The following is a 22048-nucleotide window of genomic DNA, read 5'->3' on the forward strand; positions in this document are numbered from 1 at the left end:
CTACTTGTGTCAGATCGCCTCTAGAATATTCTGGTCAATCAGTGGAAATGTTGCAAAGGTGTGAAAGGTTTTCTGTGTCCCTTCAACCAGATTCATTTTTATTTTGAAATCCTCACTTAACTCTTTTCTTTTTTTTCACGGCCAGTCTTAATGTGCAATTTGGAGCTGTGTGTACCTTTCTCCCCTGGCTTGTTACCCGTTCCACTGCCAGTACAATGCATAAAGTATCCATGGGCAGAAAACCTGGTTAACTATGGAGAGGAATACATTTTTATATTCCTGATGCAGCCAAGAAAGTCTCTCAAAAAACCTGCAAAAAGTTAACGTTTATTTTTATCCTTCTGCTGCAGTCTTTGCATGGTTCAAATGAGGCCTAACGGGTGTTTATATTTTAGAATCAAGTCACAAATAGGAAGCAATGTTCATAGTCTCAAAATAAAATAAGAGATAAATAACTGTTAGAAATATTTTATTTATACTGTTACTTTGTTTGTGTTTCATGGGTTGTGTTCTAATGAAATACTATGATGTATAATGTGTGATTCATCTTTTATTAACTCTTGCTTAAGATTGTTCCAGATAAAGGTCATGCAACGGACGGGCTGTGAAGGAGGCCTGAACATCCTCTATCACATGTTTCTTCTAAACATGTGTTCTTGGAACAACTCAATTGTAAAACAACCACATGCTTTGTTTTAACATATGTGCTGAGGTTTAAAGTAAGATCCTTTTGTTTCCCTTTCCCTTAGTTAAACCTCAGCTGGTGTAATTAGGGACATCCCCTTTTCTTCAATAAATAGCGAGGAGAAAGCTGAAGACTGCAGAGTGGGGTGGAGATTTGTAAACTCCGCAGTCTCTTCCTACTCTCCTCGCGAGTAACTAAATTAATTGTCTCTGTGCCTTCTTTCTTTCCCTGTATGTATGTATGTATGATGTTTTAGGTGCTTAGACCTGACAATAACCTTCCATAATTATTTCTTATTAGTAGAGAGCTGAGACATTTGGCCAAAAGTGGAAAAGATCATGTTATTAGGCCACTGGGGAGGCTGGGTAGATAAAAAAGGCGGTGGTTTTCTTGGAAACCATCTTGATAATCCGAATTTTATTATACATCAATGCCTTTCTGAAAAGATATAGATGCATTTTTTCCCCTAACCGTTTAGTCAATAACTGTGATTATAGGACTAACAGAATAGATAACTGAAATTATACACCCACTTTTTGGTGTTTTAATTAGAGTTGCACCGATGCCATTTTTTGGCCCAGATACCGATACCTGGCTGTGCAGTATTGGCTGATACCGATATCATACCAATACCATCTCTTTCAAATTGATATGTTCGTGTTTATATGAAGAATTACATACTACTTGGATGTAAAATAATTGCCATCATGGCTTTGTCAAGCTGCTGCCTACCTTTGAGAAAGGAAAAAGACTAATACAAAGTGAATCCAGTAGAACTTTTCATTGATTTTGTCTTTGGAGAATTTTTTTTTTTTTTTTTTTTTGATATTCTTTGTGAATAGTACTTGTACATTGGGATCAATGTTGTGGAATTAATAGGGTTCATCTACATTGGGACAGGGTACGTTTTTGTTTTCAATAGTTTACCATGAAAGTTCTTTTAAATATGTTGGAATAATTATTTATAAGTTACTTAATGTTTGTTCTTATGATGTATAATGTGTGACATATTACTGTTCCAGAGAGGTGTTGCACAAGCAGTATAGGTCAACTCTCAGGAAGTATTGCTCAAGCTTAACGAAACCAGGAGGTTCTCGGACCATTTGACCGCAAGACATTTAAATGCAAATTGACCCGTTTACTGAGGCTGCAAATAGAATTGCATTTCTTGTTTCCTATTCCTTTAGCGCAACCTCAGCTTGTGTAACTAGGGACCTCCCCTCTGACTTTAATAAATAGCGAGGAGAAGGCTGAAGACCGCCAGAGTGGGTTGCAGATTTGTAAACTCTGCAGTCTCTTCCTACTCTCTTTACGAGTAAAACTAAATTAATTGTCTCTTTGCCTTCTTCTTTCCCTTTATGTATGTATGATGTTTTAGGTGCTTAGACCTGACAAAATGCAATAACAGTGAGCAGCAGCCTTGATAATCTGGCAATCACACTTCACGCTTTCATATTCTTAGTAAGGCGTTGCTGTATTTATGTTCCTAGGCTACTGAAAGAAAAGGCAGATACCAAATAAAGTGCATCAGATTACATCTGATTCATTAAAACTTGAAACAATGCCCAGAAAGCTGCCCAGATTAGACATGCTATGTCAGTCAAATTATCCTTAATCTTAAATCTATTCAATAGATTAAATGTGATGATAAATGTTCTCGAGAGGCAAAAACTAGAAAGTCAAAGAGGCAAGAAACTCAAATAGTATTGAAATTATCTTTCCTCCAGGACATCTTGGCGAACAGTCTCTCAGAGAAAGAGAGATAATCCATGACAGAATCTGAGGATCTTTATCAAGACGTTAGGGGAGGAGAAGAAGTCTGTTTGACTTTGGAGGATAAGTTGAGGAAAAACAACAGAAGTTCACCGCCCCACGTCAGAACTGTGCATTTTCTTAGATGGAGGTTATTTGCTCACTGCTGAAGGTTACAGTGTTCACCAGCAGTGATAAAGTCACAATTATGGCTTCTTTTAATGATTCTATTCTCAAGCTTTTTGTGTTATATATATATTTCAATGCTTTTGCTTGTTTTGAGGTAAATAACATCTACAGAGAAAGCTCAGTTTGGCATGAAATCATTAAGATGTATAGTCATATCAACTTTTTCTATTTTGTAAAAATTTAAAAACAATCCACTGGACTTGGTTTCCGAGGTTTGAAGACGTTTCGCTTCCCCTCCAGGAAGGTTTCTCAATTCAAATGTCTGGATCCGCAGTGAGTTTGAGTCTTGACATACAAGGCCTTGAAACCTGTTTCAGATATTACAGGCTAACAATGGAACCAAACGACCCACTCGTCGGTTTCAATTTGCATGTGTCCAAGCAATACAAGGCCTTGTCTATATAAAGTCTCAAACTCACTGCGGATCCAGACATTTGAATTGAGAAAGCTTCCTGGAGAGGTGGAGAAACGTCTTCAAATCTTGGAAACCAAATCCAGTGGATTCTTTTTTTAAACTTTTACGGAATGACTATTACCTGGGTGACTGAGAATCTTCATCAGCAAATTTGTCTAGATAATTGTTTGGTAAGAGAAGAGCTAAGATTCCAAGATCTGACCTTGATTATAGTGCCCAAGCTGCTAAAGCACAACGGCATTGCTGAGGAGAAAATGTTTTTTGAGAACAAAGAGAAAGGAAAAACACACACTATATTTTGTATGCCATTATTAAATAATTTCATTGCATCTTCAAATTTGGTCTACAGCTTAAAACAAGTATTGTGATAACATGGTGACTGTCATGTTGAACAAAGCAGAGCAGGGGGCGGGGGGTTGGTTAGCTTTGTGTATATATGCATGTTAGCTTTTCAACAGCAATTTCATTGCTGAATGGCCAAGCTCTGTCTCATATCAGTCTGATTGTTCCTTATGTTCCTAAGAAAGCACTTTGCTCTCAGTCTGCTGGTTTCCCATGGCTCCTAGAATTTCTGAAAGTAGAATGGGAGGCAGATCTTTTATTTATCAGGCTCCTCTCCTGTGGAACCAACTACCAGTTTTAGTCTTTTCAAGGGGAGGCTTAAACTTTCCTTTTTGATAAAGCTTATAATTAGAGTGGCTCAGGTTGTCCTGAGCTACACTATATTGTCAAAAGTATTTGCTCACCCATCCAAATTATTGGAATCAGGTGTTCCAATCACTTCCATGGCCACAGGTGTATAAATTCAAGCACCTAGGCATGCAGACTGTTTTTACAAACATTTGTGAAAGAATGGGTCGCTCTCAGGAGCTCAGTGAATTCCAGCGTGGAACTGTGATAGGATGCCACCTGTGCAACAAATCCAGTCGTGAAATTTCCTCGCTCCTAAATATTCCACAGTCAACTGTCAGCTGTATTATAAGAAAATGGAAGTGTTTGGGAACGACAGCAACTCAGCCACGAAGTGGTAGGCCACGTAAACTGACGGAGCGGGGTCAGCGGATGCTGACGCGCATAGTGCGAAGAGGTCGCCAACTTTCTGCAGAGTCAATCACTACAGACCTCCAAACTTCATGTGGCCTTCAGATTAGCTCAAGAACAGTGCGCAGAGAGCTTCATGGAATGGGTTTCCATGGTCGAGCAGCTGCATCCAAGCCATACATCACCAAGTGCAATGCAAAGCGTCGGATGCGGTGGTGTAAAGCACGCCGCCACTGGACTCTAGAGCAGTGGAGACGCGTTCTCTGGAGTGACGAATCGCGCTTCTCCATCTGGCAATCTGATGGACGGGTCTGGGTTTGGCGGTTGCCAGGAGAACGGTACTTGTCTGACTGCATTGTGCCAAGTGTAAAGTTTGTTGGAGGGGGGATTATGGTGTGGGGTTGTTTTTCAGGAGCTGGGCTTGGCCCCTTAGTTCCAGTGAAAGGAACTCTGAATGCTTCAGCATCCCAAGACATTTTGGACAATTCCATGCTCCCAACTTTGTGGGAACAGTTTGGAGCTGGCCCCTTCCTCTTCCAACATGACTGTGCACCAGTGCACAAAGCAAGGTCCATAAAGACATGGATGACAGAGTCTGGTGTGGATGAACTTGACTGGCCTGCACAGAGTCCTGACCTCAACCCGATAGAACACCTTTGGGATGAATTAGAGCGGAGACTGAGAGCCAGGCCTTCTCGTCCAACATCAGTGTGCGACCTCACAAATGCGCTTCTGGAAGAATGGTCAAAAATTCCCATAAACACACTCCTAAACCTTGTGGACAGCCTTCCCAGAAGAGTTGAAGCTGTTCTAGCTGCAAAGGGTGGACCGACGTCATATTGAACCCTATGGATTAGGAACGGGATGTCACTTAAGCTCATATGTGAGTCAAGGCAGGTGAGCAAATACTTTTGGCAATATAGTGTATCTCTATAGTTAAGCTGCTATAGGCTTAGACTGCTGGAGGACATAGGCACCCCTATTTCATCATTCTGCTTCATTCTATCTCTATTCTCCCACTCTGCAGAATCTGTTAGTTCAATCTCTAACGTTCTGCTCTCTCTGCTTTTTCTAAAAGTAGATTCATCTGGTCTGTTCCTATTTGACTCCATTCTGAAGAGAAATATCCGCTGTGCTGCTGCCATCAACACCTTTGTTTCTAGATATTGGAGCTTGGTCTGTTTTTCAGTGTAGTCCTGTTTCTCTGTGACGTCGGTGTCTGCCTGGCTGTGTGTTTCCTGGACGGTGGCCGCCTGTGGAGCTAGTTGCCTTTTGTATACCTGCTTCTTTTTGTGTGTCTGCTTCTGTCTCCTCAAACCCAAGTCGGCCTTTGCAGAAGGCAGACTAGCCGTGTTTGCATTTAATCGAAATTAAAATTTTATCGCCATAACTGATGGCTTTCAGTAGAGGCTGCAATCTAGCATGGACAACAGATCAGTAATGGAGGAAACTTTTAGGGGGAAATCATTTAAAACTTTGTTTAAATAATCAAAATATATCCGTTTTAAAAGGCAACAGAAGTCATCTACATATTTCAAAGCATCTTAGTGTCTTTTTTTCTGTTAGTCTGACTGACCTTGAATGCAGCTCGGTGCTGCCGTTATTGTATTTGCTGCCTCGCTCCCACATGCCGTAGTCCGGCACCCTGTAGGCTCTCTCTACACAGAACACCAGATTCTGGATAAAGGAAACCTTTGAAGAAAAAACAAAACAAGAAACACAAAAAGGTTTAATATATATAACAGTACCTAACAGTGCTAAACACATACAGAGACACTGATTGAGCCAGAGCTGCAGGTCATAAACATGTTCCCAAATGGAAAACACATGATTTATAACCAGCGCTTACACCGATACAAACACACAGGACACGCAGACGCAAGAACAATGAAGGACCTTTGGTATTGATTTGGGATGAAGGATGTAAGGCTGATTACTGAGGTTAGCAAAGAGCAGGAGAAATCTGAGTTCTCATCAGCGCTCAAGGTGAAAGTCTCCCTGCAGCCACAGTCAAGGTTTAATTAAGTAATATAGTGTGCTGTTACTATACGTGAAGGTGTTGACCTTTTAGATGGCTGCAAGAGACACTGAACTGACCCGGTTCATAACACACCGACTTATTGCAAGATTTTAATTAAAGCGCTGATTTTAAAAACCTCATCAGCAGTTTCTCTAACTCTTTAATGAGGGAGCGGCAGGCCTGCCTTATATGTCTGACATGTTGGTCTTATTAAAGACATTTGGATATGTTTAGAAATGATGCCGGCTTATAGGGAGATTTGGAATGAAACTAAATGAACAAATCACAAAATCATTGTTATTTAAACCTTGACATATCTCACCTCATGGGATTTTGTCTGTAACCTGCTCCCCCCAAAAACAAGATTTCTAAGTTTGATGCATTTGATACATTAATCCTTTCAATTTTTCAAAGTATTTGTCCTGCATATCAGTGATATGGAAGAGGATCAGGGCCGCTGGGGAAAAAACAGTTAACTGATTTTTAAATTTTATTTCAGTTTAGTATGGGGAAAAAGTCAAAATTCTGACTTTAATCTCAGAATTCAGTCTTTTTTCTAAGAATTCTGACTTTTTTCCCCTCAGAATTCTGACTTTAATCTCAGAATTCTGACTTTAATCTCGGAATTCTGACTTTTATCTCGGAATTCTGACGTTTTTTTCCCTCAGAATTCTGACTTTAATCTCGGAATTCTGACTTTTTTTCTAAGAATTCTGACTTTAATCTCAGAATTCTGACTTTAATCTCAGAATTCTGACTTTTTCCTCAGAATTCTGACTTTTTCCTCAGAATTCTGACTTTAATCTCAGAATTCTGACTTTTTCCTCAGAATTCTGACTTTTTCCTCAGAATTCTGACTTTAATCTCAGAATTCTGACTTTTTTTCTCAGAATTCTGACTTTAATCTCAGAATTCTGACTTTAATCTCAGAATTCTGACTTTAATCTCAGAATTCTGACTTTAATCTCGGAATTCTGACTTTTATCTCGGAATTCTGACGTTTTTTCCCTCAGAATTCTGACTTTAATCTCGGAATTCTGACTTTTTTTCTAAGAATTCTGACTTTAATCTCAGAATTCTGACTTTAATCTCAGAATTCTGACTTTAATCTCAGAATTCTGACTTTTTTCCTCAGAATTCTGACTTTTTCCTCAGAATTCTGACTTTAATCTCAGAATTCTGACTTTTTCCTCAGAATTCTGACTTTTTCCTCAGAATTCTGACTTTAATCTCAGAATTCTGACTTTTTTTCTCAGAATTCTGACTTTTTCCTCAGAATTCTGACTTTTTTCTCAGAATTCTGACTTTTTTCTCAGAATTCTGACTTTTTTCTCAGAATTCTGACTTTAATCTCAGAATTCTGACTTTAATCTCAGAATTCTGACTTTTTTCCCATACTAAACTGAAATAACATTTAAAAATCAGCTACTTTTTTTTTCTTCCTGTGGCCCTATCCTGTTCCGTACAGTGATCCTTCCTTATTTCTGTCCATTTTATATTCATGCGTCTCTAATGACGAGACAGCAATACGTAAAAGCAGCCTCTTTCTTTTCTTGTTTGCAACATCTTTCTCCCCTGAGCTTTGAGGAAAGACACCTTCCAACTATAAGGAAACAGCAGCCAGAAAGAACAAGATGTTATAAAGTGTGATGACTTTCTGGTCTTGCATCATTAAAAAGACCTGAACGTGGCAGCGCAGGCATGTGTTCGTGACTGATGGGGGATTTAATCTAAAATGACAAAGTGAGGCAAAGAAAGACGAAGGGATGGAAAAGAGAACCTTAAATAGGTCAGTTTGCTAAAGGAGAGCAGGTAGAGAGAAGCAGGAAAAAAAAAAAAAAACAGATAAAGGTGTTTGCTGCATTTTTTATTTGGGGTTTTATGACTTGAATGATTAACGACGGGGGCTCTTTAGTATCTTAATGGTATCTTAATGAATGTTAGTGCCCACCGGCCAAACAAGCCTCTCTGTCTTAGTGCTGCTAGATTACTAATCCTGCTGCTTTTTGGGGCACGGCTGGAAAACATGGACACATTAAAGCCAAGCGCCTTTACTTCTAACCCTCTGTTGGTAAAAGCATTCATAGTAGCTTTTAAACATCCCAAACTTGAATGTGTTTATACAAAAAATAAAATAGTTTCATATGACTTTTGAATAAATGCTAATTATAAGTGTTAATTATCTACTTTCACATCTAGACACAAACAATATGTATAAATTCTAAACTGTTTTTAGGTTTGGGCTTAAACTAGGCCTTTTTTTAAATGAAAAACTTCTTTTTTACTTTAAACATATCATTATAGCTCTGAGAAGCGTGCTTATTGTGGTCGTCCTGCAGGAGGTTGAGCCTCAACTTCAGATTCAACAGGATTTAGTTCAATACACTGGAAAAAATTGAAATCTAGATAAGTAATTTTAAATTAAAATAAGTGCATTTATTCTTTAATGAGGAGGTAAAAGAAACATTTTGCCAATAGAACAAGACAATTTACACTTATAAGAAAACACAATTAAATTGTCTTATTTCAAGTGCATATTATCTAATTATCTTATATTAAGGGTAAAAAAAACTCATTCCGTTGGCAAATTATCTCATTTAACACTCAAATTAAGGGTGCATATACCTAATTTAAGAGATTTTTTTTTACTTATTTCTAGATCGTCTTTCCAGTGTAGCATCAACATTCCCCTCAGCTCCATTTTTAAAAAAGCATTCCCACAGCCTGATGCTGCCACCATGTTCCAATGTTAGGATGCCTTGGCGGTGATGTTTGATGTTGCTTTTCTCCCACACAGAGAAACCTTGTTAGGCTTACAGCTGATATATGCTCTTTTAATCATGAAAGGATGAAAATAAGCACTTCTGGAAAGATGCAAACTACATTTTGTTGCTTTGTGCTTGTGACAGTAAATGACAATAAAGTTTAATTCTATTATAATCTAAAAAAGGGCATGCGAGACGTTTAACACGTAAATGCACTGGTTCCAAAAGCAGGATGTGCGCCCCCTAGGGGGGACTCATTGTAATTATAAAGTGGACGTGGTAGATGTGAATGAAATAAAGGAGCAATTTTGATAGGAAATTTGTGAGAAGAAAAACGGAGGGTAATTTTGAATACTATTAAACACAAGATAATAACATTTTTTCTTTTTTTTAATAATTTAAATTTCTTTATTGAACCGGGTAAACCCCATTGAGATCTGGATCTCATTTTCAAGGGGGACCTGGGCAGAGATCTGCAACATTGAACTGTAAAAGTACAGTTTTTGTGATTGAAGGGAAGGATTTTATTGCTGCTGATCTTCCTTTGTTCAACTGTCAAAAACCATGAAACTTGGTCAGCCTTCGCAGTTTAAGCCAAGATCCATTTAGAAATATGTGCACTCTATTTAATAACCGGGCGATTTTTGAAAGGAGTAAGTTGCGCTGATTTTGTTTAAAAATAGACGAAACAGACAGAATATCGACACAGAGCCCATCATCAGGATTTATTTTTTACTTTTTCAGTATCCCACACAACACAACAACTCTTTGTATGCATCTTGCACTACTCACTTTGACTGATTATTAATTTGCACTGCCGACTGCTTATTCACAGCACCAATTGTTTACATTTACATCTGCAATAACGTACTTTAACTGTAATATGCAATTACCTTCCACTGCACTTTAATTTACATAGCTTTTGGCCAAACTCTATTTATTCATTTTATAGTAAAACCCATCTGTATATTATGCTATTGTACATAACTGTAAAAACCTTTTTTTAATATTAATATCCATCTGTATGTTATATGCGGTACATATCCAGCTGTAAATTTAGCTCATAACACTAGTGATCTATATATTATATTCATTATTTATAATAGTATTCATCTCTATACTCATTCAGTAGAACCCATGTCCTGTATTTATGGAACCATTATTTATCCTGCACTTGCTGCTATTGCACTTCTGGTTAGACCTAAACTGCATTTCGTTGCCTTGTACATGTGTAATGACAATAAAGTTGAATCTAATCTAAAATCCATGTTGGACCATTTTAGCGTGAACTCTTTTGCAAGGAGACTGTGATGCACGTAAACTAATGACTCGCAGCATTTCATGCAGAGGGAGACTGAAAATGACATCTGGCAGGAAGTTGATGGCGTGTCTTTTCTTCGGAGACGCGCAGAGCCTTTCTTTGCAATTACTAAAATACTGCAATGCAGCTCCGGAGTCTAGAGAATTCCAATAGACATCAAGAGCAGTGACAGCTTACAACCAGCTAATAAATACGGCACTAATGTGATTAGACTGAGTGAAATACATTTCAAACAGCTTTCAGTGGGACCACCAATCACCAAAGCCCCTGCTCAGTGGATCTGATGTTTGGTAATGCAAGGTTTGGGCTGCGGGAAGCTTCAGTTGGAATTATGCAATTTGGTAGGAGCTGTTTAACCATGCAGAGAAGGCCGGACTGCCCTCGGAAAAATAAAACATGGCATCGTTAATTTGTTTTTGTCGGTGGTAAGAAAGAGAGAATATAAGAGGTTACCAAGGTGAGCTGTGTGTGTGTTCGGGGGACTAAACAAAACGAAGGCAGCATGCACTAATTGCTCAGCGGTATAATATTCGACCAAGCTTCTATTTTCTTCAGATAAGCTCAATTTGGTAAACAAATGGATTTCTCTACCGGGGGCAGAAATTTCACCGCTCTGTAGCGGTAAGTAAAGCTGTGAATGAGCAGGCTGTAAAGCTAATAGAATTAATGATGTTCTTGTTACTCCTAGAGGCCAGACTATAAACAGGCACGCTGTGGGAACTTAACAAGCATCGTGGTTTGTTTTATTAAGAGCCGAAGATAAAAAGCAAAATAAATAAAAACACCAAAGAATAAACCCATGCTGGACAGATAAATAACTGTACAAGCAGAGCAGAGCCTCTGGGTAAAAGAAGCTTTGCTCTCTTTTAAGGAATTCGTTCCCGAGAGGACGTTTAACTTCCATACGCAAATCATCGACACGTTTTTCTCTGCTTAAGTCAACCGACTGTTTTTAGGGAGACTTTAAATGCAAATAAAGTGATGAAAATGAAATAGTCCTGCAAAGATTCTGCATTTCTGATGGGTCTATGAAATTCCCTGAGAACTTAGGTTGAATCACTTGCATATTTGTTTTCTTAAAGCTTTAGTTGAATTATAGATTTGGATTATTTAAATAACATTGCATATACACTCACCGGCCACTTTATTAGGTACCCCATGCTAGTAACGGGTTGGACCCCCTTTTGCCTTCAGAACTGCCTCAATTCTTCGTGGCATAGATTCAACAAGGTGCTGGAAGCATTCATCAGGGAGTTTGGTCCATATTGACATGATGGCATCACACAGTCACCGCAGATTTGTCGGCTGCACATCCATGATGCGAATCTCCCGTTCCACCACATCCCAAAGATGCTCTATTGGATTGAGATCTGGTGACTGTGGAGGCCATTTGAGTACAGTGAACTCATTGTCATGTTCAAGAAACCAGTCTGAGATGATTCCAGCTTTATGACATGGCGTATTATCCTGCTGAAAGTAGCCATCAGAAGTTGGGTACATTGTGGTCATAAAGGGATGGACATGGTCAGCAACAATACTCAGGTAGGCTGTGGCGTTGCAACGATGCTCAATTGGTACCAAGGGGCCCAAAGAGTGCCAAGAAAATATTCCCCACACCATGACACCACCACCACCAGCCTGAACCGTTGATACAAGGCAGGATGGATCCATGCTTTCATGTTGTAGACGCCAAATTCTGACCCTACCATCCGAATGTCACAGCAGAAGTCGAGACTCATCAGACCAGGCAACGTTTTTCCAATCTTCTATTGTCCAATTTCGATGAGCTTGTGCAAATTGTAGCCTCAGTTTCCTGTTCTTAGCTGAAAGGAGTGGCACCCGGTGTGGTCTTCTGCTGCTGTAGCCCATCTGCCTCAAAGTTCGACGTACTGTGCGTTCAGAGATGCTCTTCTGCCCACCTTGGTTGTAACGGGTGGTTATTTGAGTCACTGTTGCCCTTCTATCAGCTGGAACCAGTCTGGCCATTCTCCTCTGACCTCTGGCATCAACAAGGCATTTCCGCCCACAGAACTGCCGCCCACCGGATGTTTTTTCTTTTTCGGACCATTCTCTGTAAACCCTAGAGATGGTTGTGCGTGAAAATCCCAGTAGATCAGCAGTTTCTGAAATACTCAGACCAGCCCTCCTGGCACCAACAATCATGCCACGTTCAAAGTCACTCAAATCACCTTTCTTCCCCATACTGATCCTCGGTTTGAACTGCAGGAGATTGTCTTGACCATGTCTACATGCCTAAATGCACTGAGTTGCCGCCATGTGATTGGCTGCTTAGAAATTAAGTGTTAAGGAGCAGTTGGACAGGTGTACCTAATAAAGTGGCCGGTGAGTGTATGTAATCATCCTTTATAAAAACTGTTGCTATACATCTTAGCTTTGGGATACAGAACCATGCAGGAAGAGACAGCATTATTGCAGCTTTACCCCCTGAGCTCTGCATGTGTGAAATGTTTGCTTTAGGAAAACTGCTGAATGAGATTAGCAGGAAGGATCTTTGATCAAACTGCTGTTCTCTGAATGCTAAAGGAAACGAGCCTCGTTGTTTCCTTTAATATATCCGACAGCAAAACGCCGAGCTTCCCCTTTAGGGAGATGCAAGCTACATTTAAACACCGACTAATTAAGCTAAATTTAAATAGACGGGTCACAACGTTGAGTTTGAATCAACCACTTGATTTACACCAATTAGAAAAGAGAAACTTGTATTTTACTTGAACCTTTTACAGTTTTAACGCCTCATACAGACAGTTTACATAGTATTAACAGTAAATAAATAACGATAACTCAGACGATTGCCATAAAAAATGCTTTATACAATAAATAATGCTTTGTAAAATTATATTTTTGTTGGATTTCAAATGTTGCACCGAAATAGAATGATGTTTGATTATGAAATGGCTGAAAACCGATGCGTGTATTCTACATACACTCTGAAAAACACTTTTTTGTGTAATTTCGATTTAAAGCCTTCTGGATTATGCCTCTAAACATTAATCATAGAGGCCGCTATTTGTTCCAATTCTAAGGAATCTATTTGCATCTCTTCTTGATTAAAGTCCAGGCTTTGACTAGGCCATTCTAGGACATAAATACACTATTGTTCTACACTGTAGCTCCAACTGTTCATTCAGGGTCGTCCATTTAGAAGATAAACATCAGCTCTCCAGCATTGCTCTTTATTCAGTTCTACAGTGTTTCATCCCATAAACACGGACTGGGTTCCCCTTTATTCCTCAATAAACATTTTCCGATACTGCCACTACCATGGAGGTTCCATGTTCTGCATTATTGTAAATGTTGCTTTTTCAGAACCAGGTTCTCCAACTAATAGACAAAAGGATGAAGTTAAACTTTGATGTAGCTTTATATTCATTTACATTGTAGTGCATGAACGCGTTTAATGAACGGCGTTCACTGAACATAGGGACCCCTTTTCATCATTCTGCTTCATTCTATCTCTATTCTCCCACTCTGCAGAATCTGTTAGTTCAATCTCTAACGTTCTGCTCTCTCTGCTTTTTCTCATAGTAGCTTCATCTGGTCTGTTCCTGTTTGGCTGTGACTCCATCCTGGAGACAAATATCAGCTGTGCTGCTGCCAACAACACCTTTGTTTATAGATGCTGGAGATCGGTCTGTTTTCCAGTGTAGTCCTGTTTCTCTGACTGTGACTAACTGGATGTGCTCTCTTCATCCTCGTCTGCCTGGCTGTGTGTTTTCCTGGACGGGGCTGCCTTTGCAGCTTTTTGTGTCTCTGCTTCCGTCTCCTTGAACCCCAGTGGGCCTCAGCAGATGGCCGCTCACACTGAGCCTGGTTCTGCTGGAGGTTTCTTCCTGTTAAAAGGGAGTTTTTCCTCTCCACTGTCACTCCAAGCATGCTTAGTGTGAGGGATAGTATTTGAGTCGATGCAATCAACTGGTTTTCCTTAGATAGAAAACTTTGAATCAATCTGACAGGATGATCTGGTTGAACTGTAAAGTGACTTTAGATGACGTGTTGTGAATTGGCGAAATAGAAATAAACTGAATTGAATTGAATTGAATACGTTCACATTTTTGGTGAACAGAGAACTGAACGGACCAGTTTTGAAGTAATGAACGTGAACAAGAGCGACACACACAGCTAACGTTTGCATTACAATGATAATGACACTTTTCGCTGGATAACATCAGGTTTTACGGCACTTATTACAGCAAACAGACCAGCGTCTCTACCCCTAGTACTAGTCTGCTGATAATTCTGATGCCAGTTTAGCAGAGCGCTCGGCAGAGTTTTTATGACCTAACCATGGAATACTGGGAAAGAAAAAAAAACATGTTTTTGTGTAAACTGTTCCCACCTGGATTAAACAAACAAGTCTGTACATTGGCCATGTCTGCTTTAAATTTAAAGCTTAACATAAAGTTTAAGCATCTGATCTATCTGGGGAAATATCTGCTGTACGAAATCATTTTTGATGCAGATATTTTCAGCAGAAGCTGAATGTTCCTGTATGTTTCTGAGGTTCTGAGTAATTTTTCTAAATAAAAGCTTCAGTAAACCTTGACTGCATCCAGTATTTTCCATCTCCATCTATATTTAAAATAATCACACATTTAAAGGGTGAAATATGAGGTTCTATGGCTTCATTTACCAAATGAATTTGAATTAAAAAATCATTTATAGGTTTGTAAACTTAGTTCATTTTTGAAAAACTGAACTATGAACGTTTAGCTGGTTCATTTTCATCTGTCTGAACCAAACATTGGGCTAATTCTTTTATATAAACTGGCACACCTTTGTTCATTTATATAAGCAGAGAAAAATTAAATGTGACACAACTTCCCTACTGTCAAAGCGGCACTTGTGTGTTGATACCTAAACAGCCATGAAGAGGACGCAATTCATCATCTGCTTACATTTTATAACCTACTTCTGTTATAGTAATGCACCAGTAACAGTAATTCAACTTGCAGTAGTATAGTAATAACTATACAGTAACATGCTCAACACTACCCCTCACTAGAAAAACGATCTAGAAATAAGTAAAAATGTCTTAAATTAAGTGTATTCCCCTTCATTTGAGTAGGTTAATGAGATAGTTTGCCAATGGATTGTGTGTTTTTACTCTTAAAATAAGATAAGATAATTAGATAATTAGATAATATGAACTCGAAATAAGACAATGCAATTGTGTTTTCTTATTTTAAGTGTAAATTGTCTTGTTCCATTGACAAAATGTCTCTTTTACCTCCTAAATCCAAGAACAAATGCACTTATTTTAAGAAAAATTTACTTATCTAGAATTCATCTTTTTCCAGTGTGGTGGCGGATTGTAAACGCTGGAAAAACTATCTAGAAATCAGTAAAAATATCGTAAATTAAGCGTATTTACCCTTAACCCTTTAAAGCCTGATCCAAGAATTTAAAAAAAACAGAAAATTACTTTTTTTTTTTTGAATTCCTCATTTGCCCTTTAATCAAAATATGTAAAAAGAAAAAACAGAAATAAATATTTGATATTAATAATTTATTGCTATGCGATAAGTCAAGATTATTATCACACTGCAAAAACGATCCAGAAATAAGTAAAAAAAATTCTCAAATTAAGTATATTTCCCCTTAATTTGAGCAGGCAAATAAGATGATCTTCCGATGGCATGAGTATTTTTACTCTTAAAATAAGATAGTTAGATAATATTCACTCTAAATAAGATGATAACATTGTTTTTTTCTTATTTTAATAGGACATTGTCTTGTTCCATTGGCAAAGTGTCTCACTTAGCTCATCAATTCAAGGAAAAATGCACTTATTTTAAGAAAAAAATAACTTATTGAGATTTCTATTTTTGCAGTGCAGGTATATCTGATTGTGTACAATAGGATTTTGAGCAAAGTTTTTAGCATTAAATTATGCAAAAGGTGTCAGATGCAAAACATTTCAGGAACCGTATGTATAAAATATGATACATTTGGCATTATAGGGTTAATTTGAGTAGGTAAATTAAATGATTTGCCAATGGAATGAGGTATTTTTACTCTTTAAAGATATTTAGATAAAATGCACTTGAAATATGACAATGCAGTTACGTTTTCTTATTTTTAAGTGTAATTATCTTGTTCCATTGGCAAAATGTTTCTTTTACCTCCTCAATTCAAGAACAAATACTCTTATTTTTAAGAAAAAATGACTTATCTAGATTTAGATTTTTTTCCAGTGAACCACAGACATTTATACTGGTTGATTTAACACAAAAAACAGATTTTCTACTTTTAAACAATGAAAAAATTTACTGGAAAGAGAAAAAGAAATAAAAACAGTGAATACATGCATTAATACAGAAGGAATTGCATCTATGTGGCCCTTCTGGTGTCTCGTTTACCTCGTCGGTGTTGTAAATGATCTGAAGACCGGAGCAGATCATCTCCACCAGGTAGAGCAGGAACAGAGAAACCGCATCGATCTGCAACGATGAACAGAACAGACGGGGGTGAAGTGCTTAGTGGGTCATTTGGTCTCCCTCTGTTGTCCATTTAGCAAAAAGCGACGAAAAACTGAGATAAGGGTTTTATTTTAGCTAGAAGCCACTTTAAGACACCATCAATAGGGAAAATAGAAACAGCCAAGGACTTCCTGTGAAAAGCAAATGCTTCACTTCTATAAACTTTTGTTGATTTTCGGAGTCTTTGTCACAGCCTGGAAACTTTCCACTCTTGTTTTGTTCGATTTCTGGCTCTCTTGCTGTATTGGACTCAGATCCCAGGAAATAGAGTCTCCACCCTGAACTCGGCACACCAAATTGACCTCTTTCGATACCATTGACAGAAGAATAAATGGTTTGAGTGAAGCACATTTGCCTCTCAGGGAAAGCCATTTTTACCGGCAGTACATGCATTCTTCATTGATGCCCGAGGAACTGAGGCGCCGTTATGTTTCATTTATCTGCCAGTTCATTCATGTCGGTGCATCTTTAAAAAGGGTTACTCATCATAGCTTTTGATCTGAAAGCGAACATTTTTTAGCACATTTACCCTGAAAATGCAAAGAACAACCTGCACCAAAAATGTTTTTTGTTTTAGTTTCCCATTTACTCTCATTTCTGCTATTTTCTAAATGCTGACCTACCTGCAGGTGGTGATAGTCGTTGTAGGAGATAATCTCGTCCCCGGTGTCCACATTGAACACAGAGTGAAGACACTTGGAGGGACTGGGGTCCTTTTTAAACTCCTCCACCTGGAAGAGAGATGAAGAAAGGCAAACACTGTGGGATAGATTTCCTTTATTTCTTTCAGTCTCCCCCCGTAAAACTTTAAACAGGTCAGAAATCTCATCCATGAGAAGCTGAATCAAGTTCATTTTCAGCACCTAAAAAACATTCCTAAGCCTTGAAACTTTTCCTACTTCAATACATAAAAGGCAAAATGTATCTAGGGACGTAATTAAATAATCAACATATGATTCATAATCGATCAAGGGTTTATTAGATAAAAACATTTGATTAACTGATGTTTCTCAAAATAAATTTCTTTCAGTTCTGCATCTATACCACCATCCAGTAGAGGGCACCACATCTTTAAGCAGTACCTCTGGTATTTACAAGAGGGCAGAGAGAAGAATGGATCCAGACTCCGGTCTGGGATTATTTACACTCTTTAATGGTGACAAGGAGACTAAACTTTATGTGGTTCTGTTTGTAAATATAAATACTCTATAAGTTCCTTTAGGTATCATCTACATAGTGCCCATTTTGCCACGCTGCATGGTGTGGCAGCGTGCGTTCACTCCTGTGTTCAGACAGTGAGGATGTGATGTTAGGAGAGTGGAAGGCATTGTGCAAAATGTTTGTAAAATGATAGAAGTTCTGCTGGCAATAAGCATGGTAGATGGGGAAGGTTTCTGTAAGCTAATGCACATCATAGGGTTACTATTAAAACTCCTCTGAGAGCAACAAGAACTCCCTCTTTAAAAGTGCAGGTAACAACACAAAGTCTCTCACCTCTGATTGCTGAATTAAACTAAAGACAGACCTGTATTATAGTCGCCATCCACTTTATTTAAACAAAGTCACAGATAGTCTGACAGTATGTCAGAGTGACTTACCCCGTCTATTAATGCTAGTTTTAGATCTCTATACTGTGGAAATAAGTACCGTATTTTCCAGACTATAGAGCGCACCACACTATAAGCCGCTCCCACAAAATAAAAAAAAATAAAAAACTAGAAACGTACATATATAAGCAGCAGCGAGCTATAAGCTGCTGAACTCTACTGACCTGTCTCTCACCAAACCTGTAGGGGGAGTAACCTGACTCTGCCAGATGGATTTGCTCCGCCTATCCATTTGGAAACCTTCCGCTGAAGTAATTTTGGGAAGGGGCGAAAATACTGGTTAGCTGATTGGCCTATGTTGGTGATAGACGGGCCAAATAAACCAATCAGATCAACGAAGCATATGACGTACTAACAGAGCGACGACGAAAACACAACCACAAGCCAGGCTACTCTTGCCGAAACCAGTCGGGAGAAGAGCAAAAACATCTTTTCCTCTGAGAAAAGCCTCGAGAGCAGTGTTTTGCTCTTCTTTCAGTGAGGAAATACTCTGTAATTCCGATAAAACTTGCTCGATAGCCACGCTAACGCTAGTTTCATCGGCCGCCATGTTCTTTAGACTGAACTGTTGCGCTTCTCGTTGCGTCACACCTCAACCCGCCTCAAAGCCAACGCTGATTGGACGTTCGTTTGGTGAACGGCTCCAAATTTTCTTTAACTTAAAAGTGAAAAAAAAAAAAAAAAACAATCCACTGAACTTTGTTTCCAAGGTTTGAAGACGTTTTGCTTCCCATCTAAGAAGCTTTCTCAATTCAAAATGTCTGGATTCGCATTCAGTTTGAGGCTTTATATAATGGACCAAAAACAAGGCCTTCCATTGCTTGCAAACATGCTAATTTAACTGACGAGCGGGTCGTTTGGTTCCATTGTTAGCCTGTAATATCTGAAACCTGTCTATGATTGTGAAAGGTCGGTCGTTAAAGGGGGGATTGTTCACCTGGCTGAAGAGAGGAGGCACTTTCCTCCCCTGTGATGGGGTGGGGGTTGTGATAATACCTGGAAGCAATCATCTCAATAAATGAATTGTAAGTTTTTGGAAGCTGGAATCTGAGTCCACCACTTCTGTTTAAGGTTGGTTTTTCTCTCTTAACAAAGATGGCCTCCTTCACGCCCCTCTCAAACCAACTATCTTTATCTTGGAAACCTTGGAAACAAAGTCCAGTGGATTGGTTTATTTAAAACTCTTACGGAATGACCATGACCTGGATGACTGAAATCTTTACCAGCATATCTACATATAGCCCCTAAAGTATGGATGAAGAAGAATGCTAGCTCCCGTTAGCTTGTTGGCTAGCAGCAGTAAGAGCTTTTAATGAAAGATGGGGCTTTGTCAGCTCTTTATTTCAGCTCTGCAGGAGTTGAACCCAGTCTGTTCATCGGTTCGATAGCTTTAATGTCAAAATGTGTGAATTTGGGACAACTGTTCTCCGTCGAGCCTTCTGCTAGCATGTTTGTGTGCTAAATGAAAATTAGCCCCTTGTTCTTTCATGTCCAATTTTGACTTCCCTCTCTGGCAGTTGGGAAAAATTCAAGAGAAAATGGCCGCTTATCAACTCATCAGTTAATGTATAAAATCAATAAACTCTGGATTAATTGAACCTGCATCCAAAGTTTTATTATAATTTATAGTCTTTTTTTTTTGTGACAGAACTACACAAGGTAATGGATAGTGTAGAAAAACTTAACCTAGTGTTAAATCTTTATTTCAATCACTAAAGAGGTTTGGTGTGTTTATTTTTATCCCGACCTGCTCTGATACTCCAAAATAAAATCCAGAAAACACAGCTGTCTTTAGAAGAGACACCATTCATAAAAATAGTCTATACTTTTGAGAGGTTTGTTAAAGAAGTTTGGTGGAAAATGAGGATCACAAACAGCAAAGACCAGATCAGAAAAGACAGACAGATGGTTAGTAGTTAAAAGGAGAGTAAAGTTTAAAAAAATCTAATCGGGTCTGTTCAATTATCATCTATTAGTGGTATTTGTGGGGATTATGATAAAAGGGACATGACAAAATATATATACAATAAATACAAATTCATAGATTCCCTTTAGTCGAACAAACAGTGTAAAGACAAATACTGCTTAAAAAACAAAACAACAAAAAATAAATCCTACCAGTTTTGAAAAAAAGCCTTCTTTAAGAAGCAAGTACATAAAGAAATTGGATTCCTTTTATTACCAAACTCCAGACAGTAGCTAAATTTGATTATATTTGTGGATTTATTGATATTTGCTGCTGCTCTCATGGAACAAAATGTGGAAAAAAAACAGTAGAGATGACAAAGCCAACAATACTGGCAGTTTTTCTGGGCTATTTATTAATTGGATTTTCTGCTTTGACTGAGCCAGAGTTGTTTTTCAGTTTTATTTTTCCTGAGAAAAACAAAACAAAGCAAACAAAAACAGCCTCTAGACGTACAAAGCCACTTGGCAGTTTTTGTTTTCTAAGGAAGCAGCCAAAAGGTGGCTCAGAGTATTCACTGATGAGGGAAGGAGGCAAAAACACATCTTTTGGTATTCTATTAGTTAAATATTTTAACCAGTTAAAGGGATTTAATTTATTTATCAAAAGATAATTGATTGATGACACTGAGCAGGAGGACTTTAATGCCAAAATGTTCCACATATTTAATGAAAACATCCTGAATTGATCAAAAAACATCAGAGGTCTTCTTTTAAAGCTTTGAATAAAAAGTATAACATTTCTACGTAAACTGATGGTGCCCAGCTCTACTGCTGGACTGCGACCAGACAGAAACCTCCTCCTCCTTATGAGGAGAGATTAACGACACGGTTAAATTGGCTTCTGCTGAGGAAGTGACTTATAGTCTATTGGATCGTCCTCATCAATATCTCCTGATCCAAGTTGGCTTTCTGTTACATATCCAACAGGTCTGAAGAGGGTTTGGTCTGTGTGAACCACAGTACTTTAAGTGTTATGACTTTTTATCCTGTTCACAGAAAAGTTTCAGTAAAAATGTACCTTTATTTGGGACAAGACAAAATGTATATAGATCTTTAATTGTATCTATATTTTTCTTTTGTTTTATTATCAAATTGATGTAAAGCACTTTGAATTCCGTGTACTGAATTGTGTTTTACAAATAAACCTGTCTTGCTATTAATTTATATTTGGATCACATAAAATCCTATTATATACATCAAAGTAAGCAGCGGTAATGTAATGAAATACAGAAATAAATACGTCCACCAAGAACGGAAATCTGTCAGCCTTAAAGTCGTAGGGTGTTCCAACGGTTCCAGTTCCCAATTCTCCCGAGTGGTGCCTGACTTTACACAAGTGAATAAAGTGAATGTGATTGGTCGTTTATCAAAAGGGCGGGAATGTTGTGAAGCATCTTGCTAACCAGTTAGCAACTTAGTGCTAGCAGGTTCCCAATGGGAAATTCCATTGGGACCAAGTAGCACTAAATTGGTGACTTAGAAACGACGCTGTCAAGGAACGCTATGGACAGAGGAAACATGCAAGAGGAGGAGAGTTTAGTGTCGGAGGTCGTGGATGAGTCTCCTCCGTCGTCCATTTTTTATTTAGAGGAGGAAAGAAGGGAGGAAGATGTTGTGGAAGAGGACGCCAGGGCGGCAGAAGCTTGGTTTGGTGTAGAAGGCTTCCAGCCGTACATGTTTGAGCCCTTGCCTCGCAACGCTGCCAGTTCTGTTAGCTCTACGCCTGCTGAAGACACAGACGTCCATCCCCGTGAACACTGGGACGCAACTCAATGGGAAAGGAAA

The 22048-nt window shown here is 38.5% G+C and overlaps 1 protein-coding gene across 3 annotated transcripts in view; it reads right to left on the reverse strand.

The window, feature by feature from the left end:
* Positions 1 to 22048, reverse strand: part of phkb (phosphorylase kinase, beta) — a 209300-nt gene that overhangs the window by 148774 nt on the left and 38478 nt on the right. For all 3 annotated transcript variants that reach the window (XM_038267335.1, XM_038267334.1, XM_038267336.1), the window contains 3 exons: positions 17312 to 17419; positions 16569 to 16649; positions 5659 to 5774 (listed from right to left, as the gene is read on the reverse strand). In XM_038267335.1, coding sequence (XP_038123263.1) covers positions 5659 to 5774; positions 16569 to 16649; positions 17312 to 17419 — 305 coding nt within the window. The remainder of the gene's footprint in view (positions 1 to 5658; positions 5775 to 16568; positions 16650 to 17311; positions 17420 to 22048) is intronic.

This window comes from Cyprinodon tularosa, unplaced genomic scaffold (assembly GCF_016077235.1).
Source record: "Cyprinodon tularosa strain WSP-4 unplaced genomic scaffold, ASM1607723v1 ctg67, whole genome shotgun sequence".
NCBI lineage: Eukaryota > Metazoa > Chordata > Actinopteri > Cyprinodontiformes > Cyprinodontidae > Cyprinodon > Cyprinodon tularosa.